This window comes from Rhodotorula graminis, assembly GCF_001329695.1.
Source record: "Rhodotorula graminis WP1 unplaced genomic scaffold RHOBAscaffold_3, whole genome shotgun sequence".
In the NCBI taxonomy this organism is placed as follows: Eukaryota; Fungi; Basidiomycota; class Microbotryomycetes; order Sporidiobolales; family Sporidiobolaceae; genus Rhodotorula; species Rhodotorula graminis.
The window spans coordinates 115,724-133,812 of record NW_017264930.1 but is presented as its reverse complement, the minus strand read 5'-3'; the positions used below and the strand labels follow the sequence as shown (position 1 = coordinate 133,812).

The following is an 18,089-nucleotide window of genomic DNA, read 5'->3' as shown; positions in this document are numbered from 1 at the left end:
AAAAACAATACCCGCGCGCGCATGCCATAGTGAGCCCATCTCAGTTCTGTAGATCTCGACATACTAGTCGTTTTTGATGATGTAGACGACGTGACCGAGGTCATCACTGGTCATAAGAAGCGTGGCAATAAGTTAGAGAAGATCACCTTCAGGACGCAGCATGGACATTGGAGCGACCCAAAGAACCTCGGGGGCGAAGCCGACGCTCAAGAGTTGGAGGAGATCCCGGGTGGGGTTGTCTATCCAAAACTATTTTCGGAACGACCCCAAATATTCCTGTTTTTGGCCCCCCCCCCCCCCCCCCCCCCCCCCCGCAAACAGCATCTCGGGCTACCTCACCCTGTTCGGGCTCGTCCTCACGCCGTTCCTCGCCCTGTGGTCCGACTGGCTCGTCAACAACTCGTCGATGGTCGAGCGCGCCCTCATCGGGACCGGGCTCGTCCTCGCCGGCCTCGGAGCGCTCGCGCGCGTGCAGTGCGTCCCTCCCTTTCCTCCCTTTTTCCCTGCAGGCTTGCTGTCGCCGTCGGCAGCGAGTCGCAGGGTGTCTGGATGTTGATGGCGGCTCACTCGTTCTCGGCACCCTCGTCCGCAGGACGAGCAAGCTCGGCCTCAAGCGTTCGTAGGCGCCTCAAGAGGCGCGGCATGTATCGGTGAGAGGCTTGAGTACACGGCCTGGGGCGCGGCGAGGTGCAACGACGACGTGTGAGAGCGCTTTGCGGGCTTCGAGGCTCGAGAGCGGGCCAGGTCGCAGCGAGCTGTTCGGCAACCTCTCTCGCCTCACGAGCGTCGCAACGAGAGCAGTCGTGGCTAGCTGGCCGAGCGAGCACGAGCAAGAGCGCAGCTGTCCGTCGCGAGAGCTAGTCTGAGAAGGCCGTGCGCCGAATCGAGGGCCCGTGCGCGTGGGAAGCGGTCGCTCACTTCTGGCCTCGCCGCTCCGGACGCAAGCTCCCGGCTGCTGTGGGCGGGAGAGCGGGCGAGAAATTGAGCAGCTCGAGGAGGACATAGAGATCCGCTCGAGTGAGGGAGAGGGTCGCGCGAGAAGAGTTCTCTCGAGCACGAACAACGAACACAAGCGCGCACGGTCTGTGCAGCGAGTCCATCTCTCTGTCAACGCCCGCGACGAGACAGGGACAGACCGATGCGGCGATACAAAAGCTCCTCTCGTTTCCTCCGCTCGTGACCCCTCGTACTCTTCTACAGCTTTGCGCCCGCGACGACCGGGCTCGTCAAGTCCATCTCGAGCAGCCTCTCGAGCTCGGCGATGGCCTCGTGCGACTTGCCGTGCTGGACGCCTGCGGGCGAGAGAGAGGGGGCGCGAGCGCCGAGCGGTGAGTGCCTTCCCAAGTCGACGGGCGAGAAGAGGGAGGAGGGACGAGAGAGGGGAGGAAGAGGCGACGCACGGATCGTGTGCATGCCGAGCGCGCGTGCGGCAGCGAGGTTGTGCCCAATGTCGTCGAGGAAGACGGCCTCGCTCGGGGCGACGCCGACGCGGTCGAGCGCGAGGCGGAAAAAGGCCGGGTCGGGTTTCCTGCGCGGCCGAGAGGGAGAGGGGGAGCGAGGGGGAGCGAGGGAAGGGGGCAAGAGAGAAAGAGTCAGGTGGGGGCGAGAGGAGAGAAAGTCGCTCGAGGAGAGGGCTGCAAGGGCGACGAGGAGAAAAAGAAAACGCACCTGAGGCCCTCGACCGCGCTCTCGATGTACTCGTCAAACATGCCCCTCATGGCGTCGTTGCCCGCCCCAGTCGTCTCCTCGCCCTCCTCGGCCGTCTTCTGAAGCGCGGCGCGCAGCTGCGCGGCCGTCGTCGGGCGCGAGTACGGCGGCGAGGCGGGCGCTCGAGACGGGGTGACGCCCAGGGGCGCAAAGTTGTTGGTCAGGGCGGCGACCTTGTACCGTCTGGATGCTGCGTGCGGCTCGGAAGAGGGTCAGAAGGGCGCAGGACGGAAGGAGAGAGAGGAGAAGCCGGCGCACCTCGCAGGCGGTTGATGGCGTTGACGACGAGCTCGTCTGGCTCGAGCGCAGGCGCCATCATCATGCCCCACAGCTACGTGACGAGCAGGTCGTCAATTTGGGCTTTTGTGGCAGCCGCAAGGGAGAGAGAGAGAGAGGGCGCACCTCCTTGCCGTCGATGCGGACCTGGGTCGGGAGCGGTGGGCACTCTGCGGGCGCACGTGAGTCAGCGCTCGCCGGACGCAGACAAGGTGAGGACAAGGAGGGACGGACCAATGCGTGCGCGCTTGCAGTAGACACGGTAGGCCTTGTTGCCGCCGTCGACGTCGCTGAGGCGAGCGCCAAAGTCGCGGTAGAAGTCGTCCTGCGAGATTTCGCTGCGCTCAAAGCGCTGGAACGGGCCGTCGTCGCCCATGGCCTGCGGTGGCGGTGTGTTGTGAGGTCAGCTTTGGTTGGGCGGCGGGCGGTTGCCGGTGCCCGGCAGGGAGGGAAGTGGGGGAGGAGGGAGGAGGAGGGGACGGACCGTGATGGCGGCGTTGATCCAGTGCGAGGGGAGGCCCCAGCGCTTCTCTGCGTCGGTGATGGCAGCGACTGGCGACCCGACGACGACCCCGCCGCTGTTGTGTGAGAGAGGTGAGCTCCTCCCCCGGTCGAGAGAACCGATGAGCCGGGTCGCGACGAGGCGAGGGCGCAGGACGCGCAGGATGGGAGGGGCTGGGCTCACATGTCAAAGATGACTGCGCGGATGACCATGGTGCAACTGGCGGAGCTCAGCGGGGAGCGGGAGGGCGAGAGAAGAGACGAGCCGAAAGCCGGACGACGCACTCGAGTCCAGCTGCGCAGGCCACTCGCTCAAGCCGTGCAGCTCTCTCTCTCTTTCTCGGGCATTCACACTCTAGCTAACGCATCCTGCTCTGCATTGCGCCCCCGCTTGGCCTCAGCCCCTCCTCCCCTGCCCGGCCCCGCTCCCTCCCCTCCTCATTCCCATCCCCACCTGCCCCGCCGCCGCACCAGCCGGCTTGTTCGGATCAAACAGCTGCGTGTTGCGCGGCGGCGGACGCCGCATCTCTGGCAACCCGAGCAGGCCCTCGCCCGTCGAGCCCGCTGCCGCCGCCGCCGACGACGACGGCGCGAGCTGCTGCCCGCCGGGCCCTCCTCCTGGACCGCCGCCGACCGCCGCAGGGTACGCGCCGTGCCCATGCGGGTGCATCATCGGCGGCGGGGCGTGCCAGCCCGGGTGCGCCGGCGGCGGGTAGTGCTGCTGCTGCTGCTGCTGCTGCTGCTGGTGCGCGAGCGCCGCCGGGTAGAAGCCGTGCGCCGCGCCTGCGCCGCCGCCCTGCAGAGCCGGGTACTCGGCCGCGCTCGCGCCGTACGCCGACGGGTGCTGCTGCGGCGCGCCGGGCACGCCCGCTCCTCCTGGGCGGGTCCACGGCGCTGCGCCGCCGAGCGACGGCGGCGGCGGGTGGTGGTGGTAGCCGGCGGCGAGGCCGTTCGGGGCGTGGGTCGGAGGGCCGGGATAGAAGGCCGAAGCGGCGGGAGGAGCGGCGGCCGCAGCAGGAGGAGGAGGTGGCGAGGCGAGAGAGGGAGGAAGGGCTTGCACGTTCTTGAGCTGCGGCGTCGTCGCCGACGATGGCGGCGCAGCCGACGCAGGCGTCGCAGGCGCAGGGCGCTCAGGCGGTGGCTGGCTCGCGACCCACGCCGGCTTGGCGGGCAAGCTCGGGTGCCGAGCCTGCCCGGCGACCGCCGCCGCTGGCGACTCGTCTCGCGGCGCCGGCTGCCCGACGACGGTCGACTGCCGCGCCCGACGCCGCCCGTCGCTGCTTCCACCGCCACCGCTCGCCGCATCGCTCCGCCCCGCACTGCTGCTGCTCCCGGCGTCGCTCCTCGCGACGAGGCTCGCCGCCCGACTCGCCTCGGGGCTGCTCCTGCGCGCGCTCGCGAGCCGCTGCTCGTGCGTGGCGCTCGCGCTCGAGCCCGACACCGAGCGCAAGGACGACGAGCCGCCTGCGCTGCTCCCGCTCGCGGCGATGGTCGCGTACGGCGCCGGCGGGCCGACGATGCCGCCGCCGGGCGTGACGACGCCGCCCTCGGCAAAGCGCATGAGGTACCCGGCGCCCGCGCTCGCGTCGCTGCCGGCTGCGCTCGATGAGGAGGCTGCGCGGTGCTGCGGCTGCTGAGGAGGAGCGGGTGCCGAGGAGGAGGATGGCGCCGACGGGGGAGGGAACGGCGGGAAGGACGAGCCGCCCGACGAGCTCGACAGCGCGGGCGAGGGCAGGCCGCGCCCCGAGGCTGACGACGTCGACCATGCGGCGCCCGGCGGCGGCGGCAGCTGCGGGTCGTACGGCGACGAGCCCGGAGCACCGGGCGGCGGTGGGGCGAACGCGGCGTACGCGCCGTTGGCCGGGTGCGGGTAGCCGCCGCCGTACGGGTACGACGCATAGTCGTGCGCGAGGGCGGTCGCGCTCGGCTGGCCATAGGTCCAGCTGCCCGTCGCCGGGTCGAACGTCGGCGCCGCCGGGCGCATCATGCCGTACGGCGCGAGCTGCTGAGGCGGCGGCGCGTGCTGGTAGTAGGCGTACCCGGCGCGCAAGCCCGACGAGCTCGACTCGCTCGCGAGCGACGGCGGCGGGCGCTGTCCCGAGACGGACAGGGCGGCGCTCGAGCGCGACAGGGTCGAGCCCGCCGACGACGGGCGCGTGATGCCGTACCCGGCCGACTGGACCGACTGCGCGTCGTCGTTGGTGCCGCCGGCGACCGAGCTCGCGACCGAGGCAGGCGCCGGCGGAGGAGGCGCCGGGACCGCAGACGATGACGGCGGCGGCGGAGGAGGCGTGACGGGGTCGGGCCGGGAGAAGATGCGCTCGCGCGCCTCCTTGTAGGCCGCCTCGCGCTCGACGAGCGTGAGCTCTCGCCGCCCTTTGCTCCCTCGCGCGCTCGTGCCCGTGCTCGCCGACGAGACGCCGTCGTCCTCGCCGACGACCGACGATGCGGCCGACGACGCGCCGCGCGACGCGGCCGAGCGCGGCAGGATCTTGAACACGGGAGGGGGCGCAGCTGGCGCCGGCGTGCTCGACGCGATCGACGGGACGGGCGAGTCGAGGGCAGAAGGCGTGGACGGGCGAGAGGGCAAAGCCGGCGGCGTGCTCGACGAGGCGGCGACTGGTGCGGGTACTTCGGGAGCGGGCACGTGCGTGGCGAGCTTGACGGCGGGACTGTGGGCGTCTCTGAGTCAGTCACGGTTGGCTGTGAGGAAAGGGAGGAAGTGGGACGCACGCTCTCGAGTTCTCGCTCTTGACGAGGACGACGACGCCTTGCGGCTGGCCCGTCGCCGGGTTGATCATGCCCGCGTTCCACAGCGCCGGGGGGGCCGCTTCGACCTCGCGGACGATGCCGAACGTGTCGGCGAGCCGGTGGATGAGCAGGCGCTGGTACGAGTTGAGGCCCGGCTGGAAGTGAGGTGGAGCGAGAGGAAGGCGAGTGAGACTGCGGACGGCGCTCTGAGTGAGCGACTTGTCCGCCACAGAAAGAGAACGAGAGGGAGAGATGCAGGACGCACGATGGACTCGACACGAAGCGCTCCATCTCGACCTCGGCTCGCAGGAGCAACAGGCGGTCGCGCGGGTGGTTGAGCGCGGCGTGCAGGACCGGGTCGAGCCCGTGCGCGTCGCCGGCTCCCGGCGCATCATCGCACGCTGGCTGCTCGTCCTCGGGCGGGTCGCTGAGCGCCAGCTCGCCCGTGCGACGCGCGACGTCGCCGAGGCTGCCAGTGCGGGGCCGAGGTACGTCGCTCGCGGACGCGGTCGGGCTCGACGACCCGGCAGGCGGTGGTGGCGAGGACGGTCGACGAAGAAGGACGCGCTTCGGGGCCGTTGCTGAAGCTGGTGCGGCGGGAGCTGGCGTGGGCGAGGGCGACGAGGGGGAGTTGACGGGTGACGAAGAGGTCGAGGCGATGGGGGCAGGGTTCGGCGTGGTGGTCGGGCTCAGAGGAGGTGCGCTCGAGCTCTTGACCTTGCTCTGAGGGATCGTCGGCGGTGCTCGCGGGGCGTGAGGCGGTGCTGATGGCGGAGGAGCGCTCGACCGGGCGAGCCCGAGGGCAAGCGGAGCCTGCGACGACGGGGTGGGCGTGCTGCCGGGCACAGAGCTGCTCGATAGAGCTCCTCGTGTGCCCACAGGCGCGTCGACCGCCTGCATGGCGCGTACTTGAGGCGGGACCTCGCTCGACTCGTCGACCTGTGGGTGATGAGCCGTCGAGAGCTCGCACTCGTGCGGGATCGGGTGGCGCTGGCGCGAGGTCGGCGACGAGGCTTGCAGTCGTGCTTCAAGCTCGCCTCGACAGTGCACGAGCGAGGCGAGAGCTGATGGAGGAGCCGACCCGGGAGGACCTCCTCCTCCAAGTCGCACCTCTCGCTCTGTCACCGCTCTCCTCGATGAGCCACAGCTGGCCGAGTTTTTTTAGCTGCTCGAGACTCTCACGCGACCTTGCGCTGTGCGGCCTCCTGCTCGAGCGCTTCGAGCGCCTCTCTCCTCTCCTCCTCCTCGCTCCTCTCGCCGAGGACCGCCGCACGCTCTCCCGCGGGCGGGGCTCGAGCTTGCCTCGCGTGATCCTTGAGGGCGCTCCCCGGCAGCCGGAGCTCGGTCGCCTCGTCGAGCCCCTGTCCGGACGCTCCGCGGACCCCTCGACCGAGCCGCTTTTGAGCTCTCTGCAGCTCAGCTCGTCGGGAGCTTGCAGTCGCTATCCACATGGATCCTCGCAAGCAAGCGCACGAACGGGCGCCACCGCCAGAGCGCGCCGAGCTGGTCGAGCTTGCCGCTGCCCTCGTCAAGCACCTCGACGGCGACCAGGAGCGCGAGTGGCTCAACCTCGTCCCAGGGGCAAGCACGCGGTGGACTACAGCAGTCGACGTGCACATCCAATCTCGTGCGCCCTCATTCTCTCACCTCGTCGAGCCTGCTGGGGCAAGGAGCGGAACTGAAGGCCCGAGCGCTTGCAGACCACGGCGGTTTGGACTCGACGAGCCCGCCCGTCGCCATCTACGACGCCGGCTTCCTCCAAACGGGCAAGCTCTTCAAGGCCAGCCTGCCCATCCTTGTCCTCCCCGAGCCCGCACACCACACGAGGCTGTGGGCCGGGCCAGAGGGTCCGTCCTTCTCCTCTTCTCCCAACTCGGCGGTCCTTTCCCTTACCTCTCCGTCATGCAGAACACGAAAAGCGTTGGTCGTATCACGGGCACTCGAACGACTCGAGCGCGTCGCAGTGGGTCATCGAGGACTATCGCGACAAGATGGACCTGCGGGTCGTCTTCCACCTTCGCAGCCAGCAAGGTGCGCTTTCTTCGCCTCTTCCCGTCCCGCAGCGCCTGACTCGCTCTCTACTACTTCCTCAGCTGAACACGAGCACATCAACGGCGTCGAGGACTCGCTCCCGATCTACGCCCCGCCGACGCCGCCGGCGTACCACCCTCCTCGCCTTCCTTCTCGCTCGCCATCGCCTGCGCCCGGCCAGTCGCCTTCCTCGTCCAGCAACATGGTGTCGGATGCCGACCGACGTGTCCACATGCAGCAGATCCGCGCTTTCCTCGACTGGATGGACGTCGGGTGCAAGTTTCGAGGTCAAGGTTGGGCCGATCAGCGCGTCCACATCGAGTGTGCGCCGCCGTTACCTCCTCTACCTCTCTCAGCGGGTAGAACCTGACCTCCTCTGTCTGCAGACCGCCGCCAAGGCGAGGGCCGCAGCAGCACGAGCTCGCCCAAGCGCGACATCCTCGAGCTCGTCGTCCGGCTCAAGGGCATCTGGCGCCACGTCGAGCTCGACAACCCGCCTCTCTCCTTAGAGTCTCGAAAGTTCTACGTCTTTGCGCTGCCGGGCGCCGACTTTCCCGAGGGCGACGGCGACAAGGCGGCGAGCGTGTTGAGCTGCCCGCTCCACGAGTACGAGGACGCGTCGGGTCGTGCGTCCACGCTCTCTCCTCATCTCGCGTTCGCCTTTGTCAGAGCCTCACTAACTCGACCTTTTCCTCCCTCCCTCCCCTCACCGCCCCCGCCTCGTCGCAGACTACCCCTTTGCGTCGCCCGACGGTTCGCGCTTGCACGACGAGTGGACCTTCGCGCCGTCAACGGGCCGCAAGCTCGACAGCAAGCGGCGCCTCGTCGCGACGACGTGGTCGGTCAAGTCGACGTGCGCGCACGGGACGCCCCTCCGCGTCGTGTTCGAGCTGGACGAGCCGCACGAGCCCCGAGCGCGGTCGACGGGCGTGCAGGGCGTCTTTAAGAGGCTGCTTCGGAGCTAGAGGGAGCAGCGAGGCACACGTAGAAGAGCGATAGAGCGTCGAGCGTGCATTGCAGTATCGGACAAACTGCGCAGAGATGCGAGAGAGCCTCGACCTCGACTTGAGAAGGTCGCGCTGTTGCTCTCGAGGGCCGCTCTCTCGCTCTCGTTCGTTCGCAGCTCGTCGCTCTCACGCGCTCGAGGCTCTCTCGCGGCACCGCCTGAACGCAGAGCTCGAAGATTTTGTTACAGCTTCGCCTTTTCGTCGAACCTCCTCGGCGACAGGCCCGCAAGGTCGGCGCCCGGCTCGAGCCCGAGCATGACCTGCGCGAGGGCCTTGCCCGCCCCAGGTGCGAGCGTGATGCCCCAGGGCCCTTTGGCCGTCGAGACGTAGACGGTCGGGTCCGAGGGCGACAGCTGGCCGATCATGGGCTCGCGGTCGGGCGAGATGGGCCGGTAGCAGAACTTTGGGCGCACGAGGAGTTAGTCGGCGAGCTCGTCTCGGTCGCAAGAGGTGCGAGAGAGAGAGAAAGAGAGAGAGAAAGTGGGCGCACCTGCTCCTTCTCGACGACGGCGCCGTTCTCCTCCTTGAGAAGCGCGCTCACCGCGCCCGCCGCCCTCTTCAACCGGCCGACGAGCCGGCCGTCAATCATGCCCCTCACCTCGTCCACCGTCTCGGGCAGCTTGTTGGGCAGCCCTCGGGCGCTCTGCGCCCTCGTCTCGGGGATCGAGTTCTCGCCGGCGACGTACACGAGCCCGTTGGTGCGCACGAAGAACTCGGGGCTGCGCGTAAAGCCCTCGCGCTTCTCGTCGGGCGTGAGGCCCCTCGCGAGGCCCGACGTTGAGGCGTGCACGCCGCCGACGGCGCCCGAGATGCCGGCAAAGACGGCCTCGGGCGGGAGGGCGGTCGACGAGGAGCCGGGGCGAGGGGTGAAGCCGGCGAGGGAGGGGCGGATGAGGAGCGAGTGGCCGGGAAGGTTCGTGAGAGGTACGGGCGGGAGGTTGAGCGTCGAGAGGACGGCTGCCGACCAAGGACCGGCAGCCACGACGAGGCGGTCGACCGACAGGGAGAGGATCGAGGTCGACGGGCGAGAGGATGAGGGCGAGGGACGGTCGGCTCGTGGAAGGATAGTGATCGTGCGCCTGTTTGACGGGTCGAGGGGCGAGAGGGACGTGGCGCGGCCGAAAATCGTCTTTAACCGGCCGGGAAAAGCGGTCGAGAGGTGGTCGTGGAGGGTCGCGCAGAACTCGGCGGGATCCCTGCAGGCTCGAGTGCATCAGTACGGCGCACACAGAGGTTTAGATGGCGTCGAAGCACAGCTGAGCGACGCCGCCGTCGGTGCTGAGCACCTCCAGGTCGCCCTCGACCCACTCTCCCCTCGGCAGCCTGCCCGCCTCGCCCTCCTGACGCCCCTCCTTGCGCCCACCGGGCAGCGTCCGGTACTTGCTCCGGTCCTCGTCGACGCCGCCGACGTTGAGCCCAATCGCCGAGCACTCGCGGTACCCGAACCTCGCCGCTCCGTCAAGCCGCGCCGCGAGCTCGCCGTGGCACTCGCCCGACAGGCGCGCGAGCGACTGCGACGGAGGCTCGTGCCACGCTGGGCCGAACGCGAGGAAGCCGCCGGCCTGGCTGCTCGCGCCCGAGGCGATGGCGGCGCCGGCCTCGACGAGCGTGACCCGGGTCGAACGAGGCGAGAGGTCGAGCGTGTAGAAGGCGGTGCACAGGCCGACGATGCCTGCGCCGAGGATGACGACTTCGCGCGGTGGTGCTCCAGCCATCGAGAGGCGAGCGTGTGTGCAGCGAGAGCGAGAAGAGCGAGAGAGCGGCTCGCCGCGGCTCCTTCTCTCTCGCACGTGCGGTCAAAAGGAGCCTCTCTCGCGAGCCGAGTGAGAGAACAGAGAGTACAACACGCCAACGCGAAGGTCTCCTCTAGCTACAGGTCCCTCGCTCAGTCCATGCTCATGCGGAACCGGTTCCGCCCAGCGTACGGCATTGCGCTCGCCGTCGCCGCCAGCTGCGGGTCGTCGTCGTACCGCTGTGCTCCCGGCGTCGCAGGACCGGCCTCGAGCTCGGCTTTGCTCGCCGGGTCGTCGGCGGTGGTAGGCTTGAGCTCGAGGACCGACTCGGAGCGCAGGAGGTCGCCTCGAGACACTGTGGGCGCGCGACGAGAGGGGTGTGAGCGCGCTCGGTACGAGAGACGGAACAGGACGACGCGACGCACTGTGGTACTTGAGCCCTCGGCCAAAGTGCCTGTAGCACACGGTGACGGTGACCGTCGTGAGGATGAGCGCGGCGAGGCACAGGGCGGCTGCGAGCGAGTCGGCTCGATGTCAGTGTCTGCTCGGTCGGCGACGACGAGGGAGAGGGACGGCAGGACGGACCAAAGACGGTGAGCGACTTGAACACGAGGCGGTAGTCGGTCTCGCGGTCGCGGTAGATGATGAACAGCTGCGGCAGCAGGCAAAATGGTCAGTCCGAACTCGACGACGACGGACTCGCCGCGAGCGAGCGCGGGAGAGAGAGAGAGAGGGGACGACGGACCTTGTAGATAAAGTAGGCCGACCCGAGGGCGCAGCTCGCGAGGAAGCACCAGTACCCGGTGCGGTTCTCGTGCTTGACGGCGAGGAAGCCGAGGAGGAGCATGCCGGACGTGACGGGGAGGGCGGCGACTGTGATCCAGCGCTGTCGACGGACGAAAGTCAGTGCCACGGCTCTGCAGGGCGTCGCCTGAAGAGCCAGTGAAAGGCGGGCGCACCTCGGCGTCCGTCTGGGTCGGGACGAGGAAGACGAGCTGGAGCGAGAAGGCGATGAAGAAGAAGAGGTCTGAGGGCCGTGAGCGGCTGTCAGTCTCGGCTCGATGCCTCGTCGCCGTCATCGAGAGCTGGGCGCACTAGGCGACTCACCAAACTTGAGGACGCAGATGAAGACCTGGTACCAGGCGTAGCTCTTCTTGACGCGGCGGTCGGCGCCGATGGCCTTGAACACGGACCAGCCGAACTCGCGCCAGATAGGCCACAGGCAGGCGAGGTACACGAGCTGCGTGAGCGTGATCATTCTGCGCGCAATGCGTCCACGCGTAATCAGGACTCGTCGTCGAGACGCCGACGGACCGAGAGGAAGAACAGGAGACGCACGCCGGGATGCACCAGATCAAGATGGCGAGGTAGCCCGACACGAGCGAGCGAATGTCGGCGATCTGGATGCCGGCGTAGACGGCGAGGAGGCCGTTGAGGATGGCGAGCGCGACGACCTGGATCGTGTTCTTGGCGACGAGGGCGTCGACAGCGAGGACGAGCTGCGTCAAGTGGGCGAGGACGAACTGCGGGTGCGGCGCGAGAGTCAGTCATTGGACTCGGGGGGGAGGGAAAGGGCGAGGGAGAGGGACGCACCAGGCCCAAGTAGACTGGGAGCACTGAGCGTTCATCTCGCTCGAGGACGGTGCGCCACAGCTTCTCGGCGTACGTGTTGAGGGTGAGGGCGACGATGACCGTGTCGACGGCCGTCTCGACGAGCGTCATGGCGAGCCAGGCGATGGTGGCCGGGGTGCGAGGGACGACGGGCGCGAGGCGGGTGCGCAGGCGGGCCGACAGGCTGGTCGAGGGCGCCATCGGGTGCGGGCACAGAAAGAGGTACTCGACGGCGGCGAGGCGCTAGGGCGGCGGAGGCGCGTGTCGCGAAGAGGACGAGGCGGAGGCGGAGGCGGCACCTCGCGGGTTGAGCGACGGGAGGCGAACCGGGTCGGGGGCGGCACGATGGAGCGTGGGCGAGGCGAGGCGGCGTGTCGTGACTGGTTGCGAGGTGCGGTGGCCCTCCAGGGGTCGGCCCGAGGGCGTGGCCGGGGCGACAAGGCCGGGCGAGAGATGAGGGCGAAAGGCGCGTGCGGTCGAGCTGGCGAGGGCGCTCGGCGGGCAGGGGGACTCGCAGGGACGGCCGGCGTGTGCGAGTGAGCTGATACGAGGTGCTGGGCGAGGCTGTGCGCGGGGTGCGAGGACGGCAAGGAGGGACCAAGAGGTTCGCGACCGGACGCGCCGGCTCAAGCCAAGGTTCGCAGCTTCGCCTCGCTCGCTCTCTCGCACCAGCCGGCGCACGGATGGACGGAACGGATCTATCGTTATAGTCTAGCCAGAGACGCTGTAGTGTGTAAGGGAGGGGGAAAGATCTAACTGCGAGAGAGAGAGAAAAACAGAGAGAGGGCGAGGAGGAAGCTTCGACGCTGCGAGGCGGCGCGCACGCTCAGTCCCACTTGTCGAGCTTCATCGTGCCGTGCTCCTCAAAGTTGATGTGCATCTTGAAGGCGTTGCGGAGCATGTGCGGCATGTGCGCGCTCCCCTTGGCGAGGCACTCGTGCAGCGCGCGCTCGTAGCTGCGCACGGCAATGAGGTCAGTTCGGCGGATCACCACGGGGTGTACGGGAAGACGACGAGACCGGGGAGGGAAGAGGCGGCGCCGAGGAGAGGCAGGGAGAGGGAGGGAGAGGGAGGGAGAGAGAGAGAGAGAGACGGGGGCGCACTAGTCCATGAGCTGGTCCTTGTAATCCGGGTGCGCGCATTTGGAGATGATGAGCGGCGCACGCTGCCTCGGCGACAGGCCACGCAGGTCGGCGAGGCCCTGCTCGGTCACGATCACGTCGAGGTCGTGCTCGGTCTGGTCGATGTGCGACGCGAACGGGACGATGCACGAGATGCCGGTCGGGTCCGTCTTGGACGGCCGGGCCGAGGGCGTGTGCATGACCGACTGCGGGCGCACGACGAGGACGAGGTCAGTGACTCGCTAGGACAGGAGGAAGAGAAGGAGGAGGAAGAGAAGGAGGAGAGGCGGGACGCACGAGCTTGGCGTTGCGGAGGAAGTCGGCTGACCCGCCGAGGCCGTTCAGCATGCGCGAGCCGAGCGCATTCGTGCTGTTTGCGTGCGAAAAAATATCGATTTCGAGAGGCGTGTTGAGCGCGATGACGCCGAGGCGGCGGATGATCTCGGGGCTGTTGGCCGTCTGCTGCGGCCGCAAGAGGAGCTTGTCGAAGTACCGGTCCCAGTTCTCGTAGAAGGTCTTGAACATCTCGGGCGACAGGCGGATCGAGGTCGCCGTCGCAAAGTCGAGCTTGCCCGTGTCGAGGAGCGGGATGAAGGCGTCCTGGAGGACTTCTGTCCAGACATTCAGGTGCTCGAACTTGCTCTGGGCGAGGCCCGTGATGATGCTGTTGGCGACGTTGCCGATGCCGCTGTAGAGGGAGACGAGGCGTCAGTGATTGTCGAAGGGCGAAGAGAGAGAGAGAGAGAGAGAGGACGCACCTCTGGATCGGGTGCAGGTTCTTGGGCATCCTCCCTGCGGCGACCTCGTCCTCGAGGAACTGGATGAGGTGCCCGGCGAGCTTCTTCGAGTCCTCGGTCTCGGGCGCGTTCTGGCCCGTGTTCTGCGCGCGGCGGGATCCAGGGTCAGTGCGCGAGTCTCGAGAGTGGGAAGGGGGAGGGGACGCACGTCGGGCTTGTTCGACTCGACGATGGCGACGACGCGCTCAGGGTCGATCTGGATGCTCGGCGTGCCGATGCGGTCGGCGCAGTGCGTGATGAGGAACGGAAGGCGGTACGGCGGGGCGGCAATCGGGTTGATGTCGTGCAGGCCTTTGAAGCTCGGCAGCGCCGTGTTGACCTGCGAGCACAGCAGGCGTGAGTAGCTGCTCGTCGATTACTCGAGACAATCGAGCTTAAAGTGCGCGAGAGGACGAGAGGGCGAGAAAGGGACGGACCTCGATGATGATCTTGTCGGCCGACGCGAGAATCTCGGGCGTTGCGCCCACCGAGGCTCCCTGCAGGTCGCACGAGCACGAAAGTCAGTCGCCATTGCTCGACCGCGTCGTCGCCCTGCTCGAGCTCGTCGTGGCCCCGCTCGAGTGAATCGTCTCGCCGCACGAGCTCAGTGGCGCCGAGAGGGGCGGAAGGGCGGACGCACAGGAACGATGGACCCGTCGCTCAGGATCTCGGTCGCTTCGACGATGGCCCAATCGAGCGGCTTGGTCTTGTCGCCGCCCTTCTTGTCCAGGGAGTAAAATCCGTAGGTTAGGTTTTGCGCAAACATGCTCAGGTGCGTGTCGGCAAACTCGATCTCGCCGTGGTTGATGGCCTTGGCGATCTGCGTCGCGAGCTCGCGGTCAAGGTCCACGGTCGAGAGAGGGCGGGTCGAGAGCAAGGTTGGGGACGCACCGACTTGCCGACCTGGTGCGGGAACCGGCGCGAGATCATCTTGTTGCGCGCCCATCGCTCCTCGATCTCGGGGCCGGTAGATGCGCCAACTGTAGGAGGACGGGCAGTCAGTGAGGAACGAGCGGCGCGGGGAGGAGGAGGATCGAGGGACGCACCAAAGAGCGAGAAGCGCAGGTCGCCTTGCAGGTTGTTCTTCTCGACATGTTCAGCCAGAGCGGCAGGCGTCTCCTTCGGGTACCTGTGGCGCGAATAAGAGGTTAGCAACGAGTCGGAGGATCGGGGTCGCAGCGACGAGTCGGAGGATCGAGGTCGAGGAGGAAGTGGGCTCACCCGACGCCGGTGAAGCTGCGCACGCGGGTGCAACACGGTCAGTATCCGTCCCGAGTGCATCTGGCACGCGCTGCGTCTCGCACACATGCCCAGGAGGCAAGGCCGAGCTCCTGCGCCTTGTTGGGGTTCGAGTGGATGAGAGAACTCACCCGCTCCAGCCGATGTAGTCGCCGTTCTTGCTGTAACGGAGCGCGAGCAGGTCAGTGAGTGCTCGGGCGGGTGGACAAGGCCCAAGAGTGGACGCACAAGTGGGAGACGAGGTCTTGTGGCCGAGCGAGCTTGTTGAGGTACGACTGGCGCGCGACGCGCGAGCGCAGCGCGGCTGAAGGCTGGACGGACCGGCAGACGCGTGAAGGGAGCATGGCGCTAGCGCAGCAGGGGCGCGAGGAAGTGCGGTGAGGGAAGAGAGGCGCGAGCAGCACCGCCTCCCCATCTTCGAGGCCGAGGAGAATGCCGACCCTCGCCCTCGCGCTGCGCTCTTTCGGGTGTACACGCTCACGAGACGACGCACTACAGACTTTTCTCCAGACTGATCGCTTCCGAATCAGCAAAAACGAGCGAGCGCCGAGTTTCCCGCGGACCTCGTCCGAGCCGCTCTCGCAAGCCGAACCCTCGCGCTTTTTTGCCCTGCCGACGCTCGCTCAGCGTTGCACTCCACGTCGAACGTCGTCGGCGCTACGCGAACGCCCACACGCCGACCTCGCCCCACGCCCACACGTGCCGCACGTCGAGTCCAGCCTCGCGCGCGAGCGAGAAGAAGGCGTCGTCGCCGTCCGTGCGCCGCTTGTAGGCGATGAGGGCGCGACGATGTCGAGGTGTCGAGGCGTCGTCGCGAGGAGAGGAGGAGGAGGACGGCGGGCGGCGGAGGACGGAGAGGAGGGTCGAGAGGAGGAGGTTGTGCGACGACGGGTTGTACAGGATGTCGGTCCCGACGAGCGTGACGCTCTCGGCGTCGTCGACGACCTCGTCGATCTGCGCCGGCGCAAGCTCGCCCCAGTCGAGCACGCCCGCCCGCACCTCGACCGCGCCCTCGCCCTCTCGCCGCCGCCGCCGCTGCCGCGCGTTGAGCTCGAGGTTCTCGCGCAGCGTCGTGTCGACCGTCGCCTCGATGTCGGTCGCGAGCACCGACGCGTCGACGCCGTCCATCGTGCGCAGGACGCTCGCGGCGGCGAGCGACGCGAGGGCGCACCCGGCGCCGAGCTCGACGACGCGGACCCTGCGACGCTTGGTGCTGCGCTCGACGGGATCGAGGCGCGGCTTTTTCGAGGGTCGCGGCACGTCGTTGTCGGGTCGAGGAAGGTTGGCGAGTGGGGTGGAGGCGTCGAGCGCCGAGGGGTGGAGCGAGAGGAAGGCGGTGAGGCCGAGGGCACAGTCCCACAGGCGCTGGCCAGTCGAGTTGTTGAGCCCAGGCCGCTCGAGGATCGTGAAGGGTGTCGATGTGGGTGAGGGATCCGAGGTCGAGTCGTCGGCCGCAGGCGGTGGGAGGTGGATGAAGCGCAGGGCGGACTGGACTGCGTGCGGCAGAGCGGGTCAGGCTCTTGGATGGGCTCGATGGCGCTGATCAAGCAGCTCGTGCGCACGAGTACGCCCGCAAGTGTGCCGCTAGAGAAGAGATCGAGCCGGCGCACCTTTGTCCTGCGGCCCTTTGCCGCCCTTGCCCAGCTCGACCGCGACTTGACCGCTCGTGACGCCGAGGAAGACGTAGCTCTGGCCGTCCCACGTCTCGTTCGGGATCTGGGTCGGCTCGCCGATGATGCTGCGGATGGCGGCGGTGGCGGCGGACGCGGCGGGCTCGTTCGGGGGCGGCGAGAGGGACGGATCTGGCGAGACCGAGAGGCGGAAGCAGAGGGGACGGACGGGGTGGTTCGAGGAGGAGGGCGCAAAGGTGAGGGCGAGCTTGAGGGTGTGGAAGGGGCCACGGGCGGGCTGAAAGGCGAAGGTTGCCGAGGTCGAGGGCGCGCGAGAGGTGGTCGGGAGCGAGCCGTCGAGCGAGAGGGTGATGCCCGACGGCGGCTCGAGGGTGCCCGCCTCGAGGAGGTCGATCTTGACTGTGTGGAGAGACGTCAGGGCGGTTTGAGAGAGGCTCACGGTGGCGACGCACTGTGCAGCTGGTCAAAGTCGAGGTCGACGCCGTAGTCGTCCGTCACGGCGGCCGCCAACTCGACTGTTGGGTGTACGGGGCGGTCAGCCGTCACTTGGAGGCCCCTCTGTCGACCCTAGTGTGAGAATTGGGCGCACCTGGGACGGTGTGCGGTTTCCTCGAGCCGGCGACGAGGTGCAGACGCGAGGGAGGGAGGCGGACGAGGCGGAGCCTGCCGAGCCTGAAGGCGTCGGGTGGACTCGCTGTAGACATGGCTGAGCGCAGTGCACAGCAGTGCGCAGCTCTGGCGGGCGAAAGCGAGTGAGGAGGAAGGTGCGACCGCTTCATCTCCTCCTCGCTCTCCCCCACCTACTCTCTCCCACAACCACACCATGGTCGTACGTTGAGCCGCCCAATCCTCCCATCAACCCTAGTACACGGCTCACGCCCCCAAACCGACCCGCCCGCAGAAGCTCGCAGTCCAGATCAAGGCCACTCTCGAGAACGTCACCGACCGTCCGTCCCTCTCCCTCTCCCTCTGGCCCTGACGCACGCGCACGCTCACCGACACGACCAAACACACGCCCGCAGTCAAGCCCGTCGGCGACAACTTCAACTGGATGTTCAAGGTCAAGTGCAGCTCGTGCCGAGAGGAACACCCAAACTTTATGGGCATCGACGCGACCGTGCGTCGCCTCTCCCTATGTCTTGTCGAGCTCGAGAGACGCAATCAACTCACCCGCACCCGCCCCGCAGGAGATGCACGACATCAGCGGCTCGCGCGGCGAGGCCAACCTCGTGTGGCGGTGCCAGCTGTGCAAGAAGGAGAACAACATCAGTGCGCCCACCCTTCTCTCTCCTGCGCTCCCCGTACCCTCCCACCTGACCACACCGCACGTGCCCGCAGACTTTGACGACTCGTTCAAGCGCGCCTCGGCGGCCTACACGCTCGACGACGCCGACGAGCAGCGGTGGGCGACGCTCGCCGTCCTCGAGTGCCGCGGGTGCGAGATCATCGAGTTTGACCCGCAAGGGACCTGGGCGTGCAAGGGCGCCGAGAGCAACACGCCGTTCGACGAGGTCGAGCTCAGCAAGGACGAGGCCGACTGGAACGACTACGACGAGAAGGTCCGCTCACCCGCTCTCTTTCTCTCGTGTGCTCTCATGCGGGCCCGACCTGACTCTCTGCATCCACAGGCAGGAGACTCTGTGTCGATCATGGACCTCGAGACTCGGATCCAGCGAGCGTAGAGCTGGAATAAAAGTGCCTCGAT

The 18,089-nt window shown here is 67.9% G+C and overlaps 8 protein-coding genes across 8 annotated transcripts, besides 1 other annotated feature; 2 read left to right on the top strand and 6 right to left on the bottom strand.

Moving 5' to 3' along the window:
* Window positions 1-321: 321 nt before the first annotated feature.
* Window positions 322-364: a sequence feature (Protein overlapping with rRNA (RHOBADRAFT_51735, KPV76737.1) was converted to a misc_feature.).
* Window positions 365-1,153: 789 nt separating this feature from the next.
* Window positions 1,154-2,719, bottom strand: RHOBADRAFT_34170 (uncharacterized protein). The gene is made up of 9 exons (XM_018413177.1): window positions 2,669-2,719; window positions 2,468-2,561; window positions 2,218-2,362; window positions 2,110-2,153; window positions 1,966-2,038; window positions 1,845-1,897; window positions 1,669-1,763; window positions 1,401-1,528; window positions 1,154-1,292 (listed from the first exon to the last, which is right to left on the bottom strand). The coding sequence occupies exons 1-9, from the start codon at window positions 2,695-2,697 to the stop codon at window positions 1,195-1,197; spliced, it is 759 nt and encodes a 252-aa protein (XP_018272785.1). The 5' UTR covers window positions 2,698-2,719; the 3' UTR covers window positions 1,154-1,194.
* Window positions 2,720-2,955: 236 nt separating this feature from the next.
* Window positions 2,956-6,135, bottom strand: RHOBADRAFT_49331 (uncharacterized protein; the record flags this gene model as incomplete). Its single annotated transcript, XM_018415237.1, has 3 exons — window positions 2,956-5,156; window positions 5,218-5,427; window positions 5,501-6,135. Coding segments are annotated over 3 exons (3,045 nt in total), but the record flags the coding sequence as incomplete, so codon positions are not given.
* Window positions 6,136-6,684: 549 nt separating this feature from the next.
* On the top strand, window positions 6,685-8,231 carry RHOBADRAFT_41941 (uncharacterized protein; the record flags this gene model as incomplete). Its single annotated transcript, XM_018413980.1, has 6 exons — window positions 6,685-6,862; window positions 6,936-7,082; window positions 7,144-7,266; window positions 7,329-7,589; window positions 7,653-7,892; window positions 7,996-8,231. 6 exons carry the CDS (start codon window positions 6,685-6,687, stop codon window positions 8,229-8,231), a joined length of 1,185 nt encoding a protein of 394 aa, XP_018272783.1.
* Window positions 8,232-8,439: 208 nt separating this feature from the next.
* RHOBADRAFT_51732 (uncharacterized protein) lies at window positions 8,440-9,989 on the bottom strand (the record flags this gene model as incomplete). The annotated part of the gene is made up of 3 exons (XM_018415987.1): window positions 8,440-8,674; window positions 8,764-9,469; window positions 9,528-9,989. Coding segments are annotated over 3 exons (1,387 nt in total), but the record flags the coding sequence as incomplete, so codon positions are not given.
* An 80-nt stretch (window positions 9,990-10,069) lies between these two features.
* Window positions 10,070-11,529, bottom strand: RHOBADRAFT_12732 (uncharacterized protein; the record flags this gene model as incomplete). The annotated part of the gene is made up of 6 exons (XM_018412101.1): window positions 10,070-10,518; window positions 10,592-10,658; window positions 10,752-10,892; window positions 10,966-11,033; window positions 11,114-11,265; window positions 11,345-11,529. Coding segments are annotated over 6 exons (1,062 nt in total), but the record flags the coding sequence as incomplete, so codon positions are not given.
* Window positions 11,530-12,296: 767 nt separating this feature from the next.
* Window positions 12,297-15,097, bottom strand: RHOBADRAFT_34165 (uncharacterized protein; the record flags this gene model as incomplete). Its single annotated transcript, XM_018413176.1, has 12 exons — window positions 12,297-12,573; window positions 12,721-12,944; window positions 13,036-13,426; window positions 13,497-13,618; window positions 13,684-13,854; window positions 13,952-14,011; window positions 14,155-14,334; window positions 14,406-14,494; window positions 14,561-14,643; window positions 14,736-14,750; window positions 14,885-14,914; window positions 14,982-15,097. The coding sequence occupies 12 exons, from the start codon at window positions 15,095-15,097 to the stop codon at window positions 12,444-12,446; spliced, it is 1,611 nt and encodes a 536-aa protein (XP_018272780.1). The 3' UTR covers window positions 12,297-12,443.
* Window positions 15,098-15,353: 256 nt separating this feature from the next.
* RHOBADRAFT_51729 (uncharacterized protein) lies at window positions 15,354-17,088 on the bottom strand (the record flags this gene model as incomplete). The annotated part of the gene is made up of 4 exons (XM_018415986.1): window positions 15,354-16,246; window positions 16,364-16,783; window positions 16,837-16,899; window positions 16,974-17,088. The coding sequence occupies 4 exons, from the start codon at window positions 17,086-17,088 to the stop codon at window positions 15,411-15,413; spliced, it is 1,434 nt and encodes a 477-aa protein (XP_018272779.1). The 3' UTR covers window positions 15,354-15,410.
* A 197-nt stretch (window positions 17,089-17,285) lies between these two features.
* Window positions 17,286-18,066, top strand: RHOBADRAFT_12321 (uncharacterized protein; the record flags this gene model as incomplete). The annotated part of the gene is made up of 4 exons (XM_018412089.1): window positions 17,286-17,331; window positions 17,407-17,501; window positions 17,572-17,653; window positions 17,723-18,066. Coding segments are annotated over 4 exons (567 nt in total), but the record flags the coding sequence as incomplete, so codon positions are not given.
* Between the last annotated feature and the right edge of the window lie 23 nt (window positions 18,067-18,089).

What these genes read in the sequence shown, in the direction of transcription:
- RHOBADRAFT_34170 (XM_018413177.1), bottom strand. Translation starts at nt 2,697, where the DNA reads ATGGTCATCCGCGCAGTCATCTTTGACAT. An exon ending in CGCCATCAACCGCCTGCGAG is followed by an intron (nt 1,898 to 1,965) that starts GTGCGCCGGCTT and finishes AGCCGCACGCAG; the next exon opens with CATCCAGACGGTACAAGGTC. An exon ending in AGCGCGGTCGAGGGCCTCAG is followed by an intron (nt 1,529 to 1,668) that starts GTGCGTTTTCTT and finishes TCGGCCGCGCAG; the next exon opens with GAAACCCGACCCGGCCTTTT.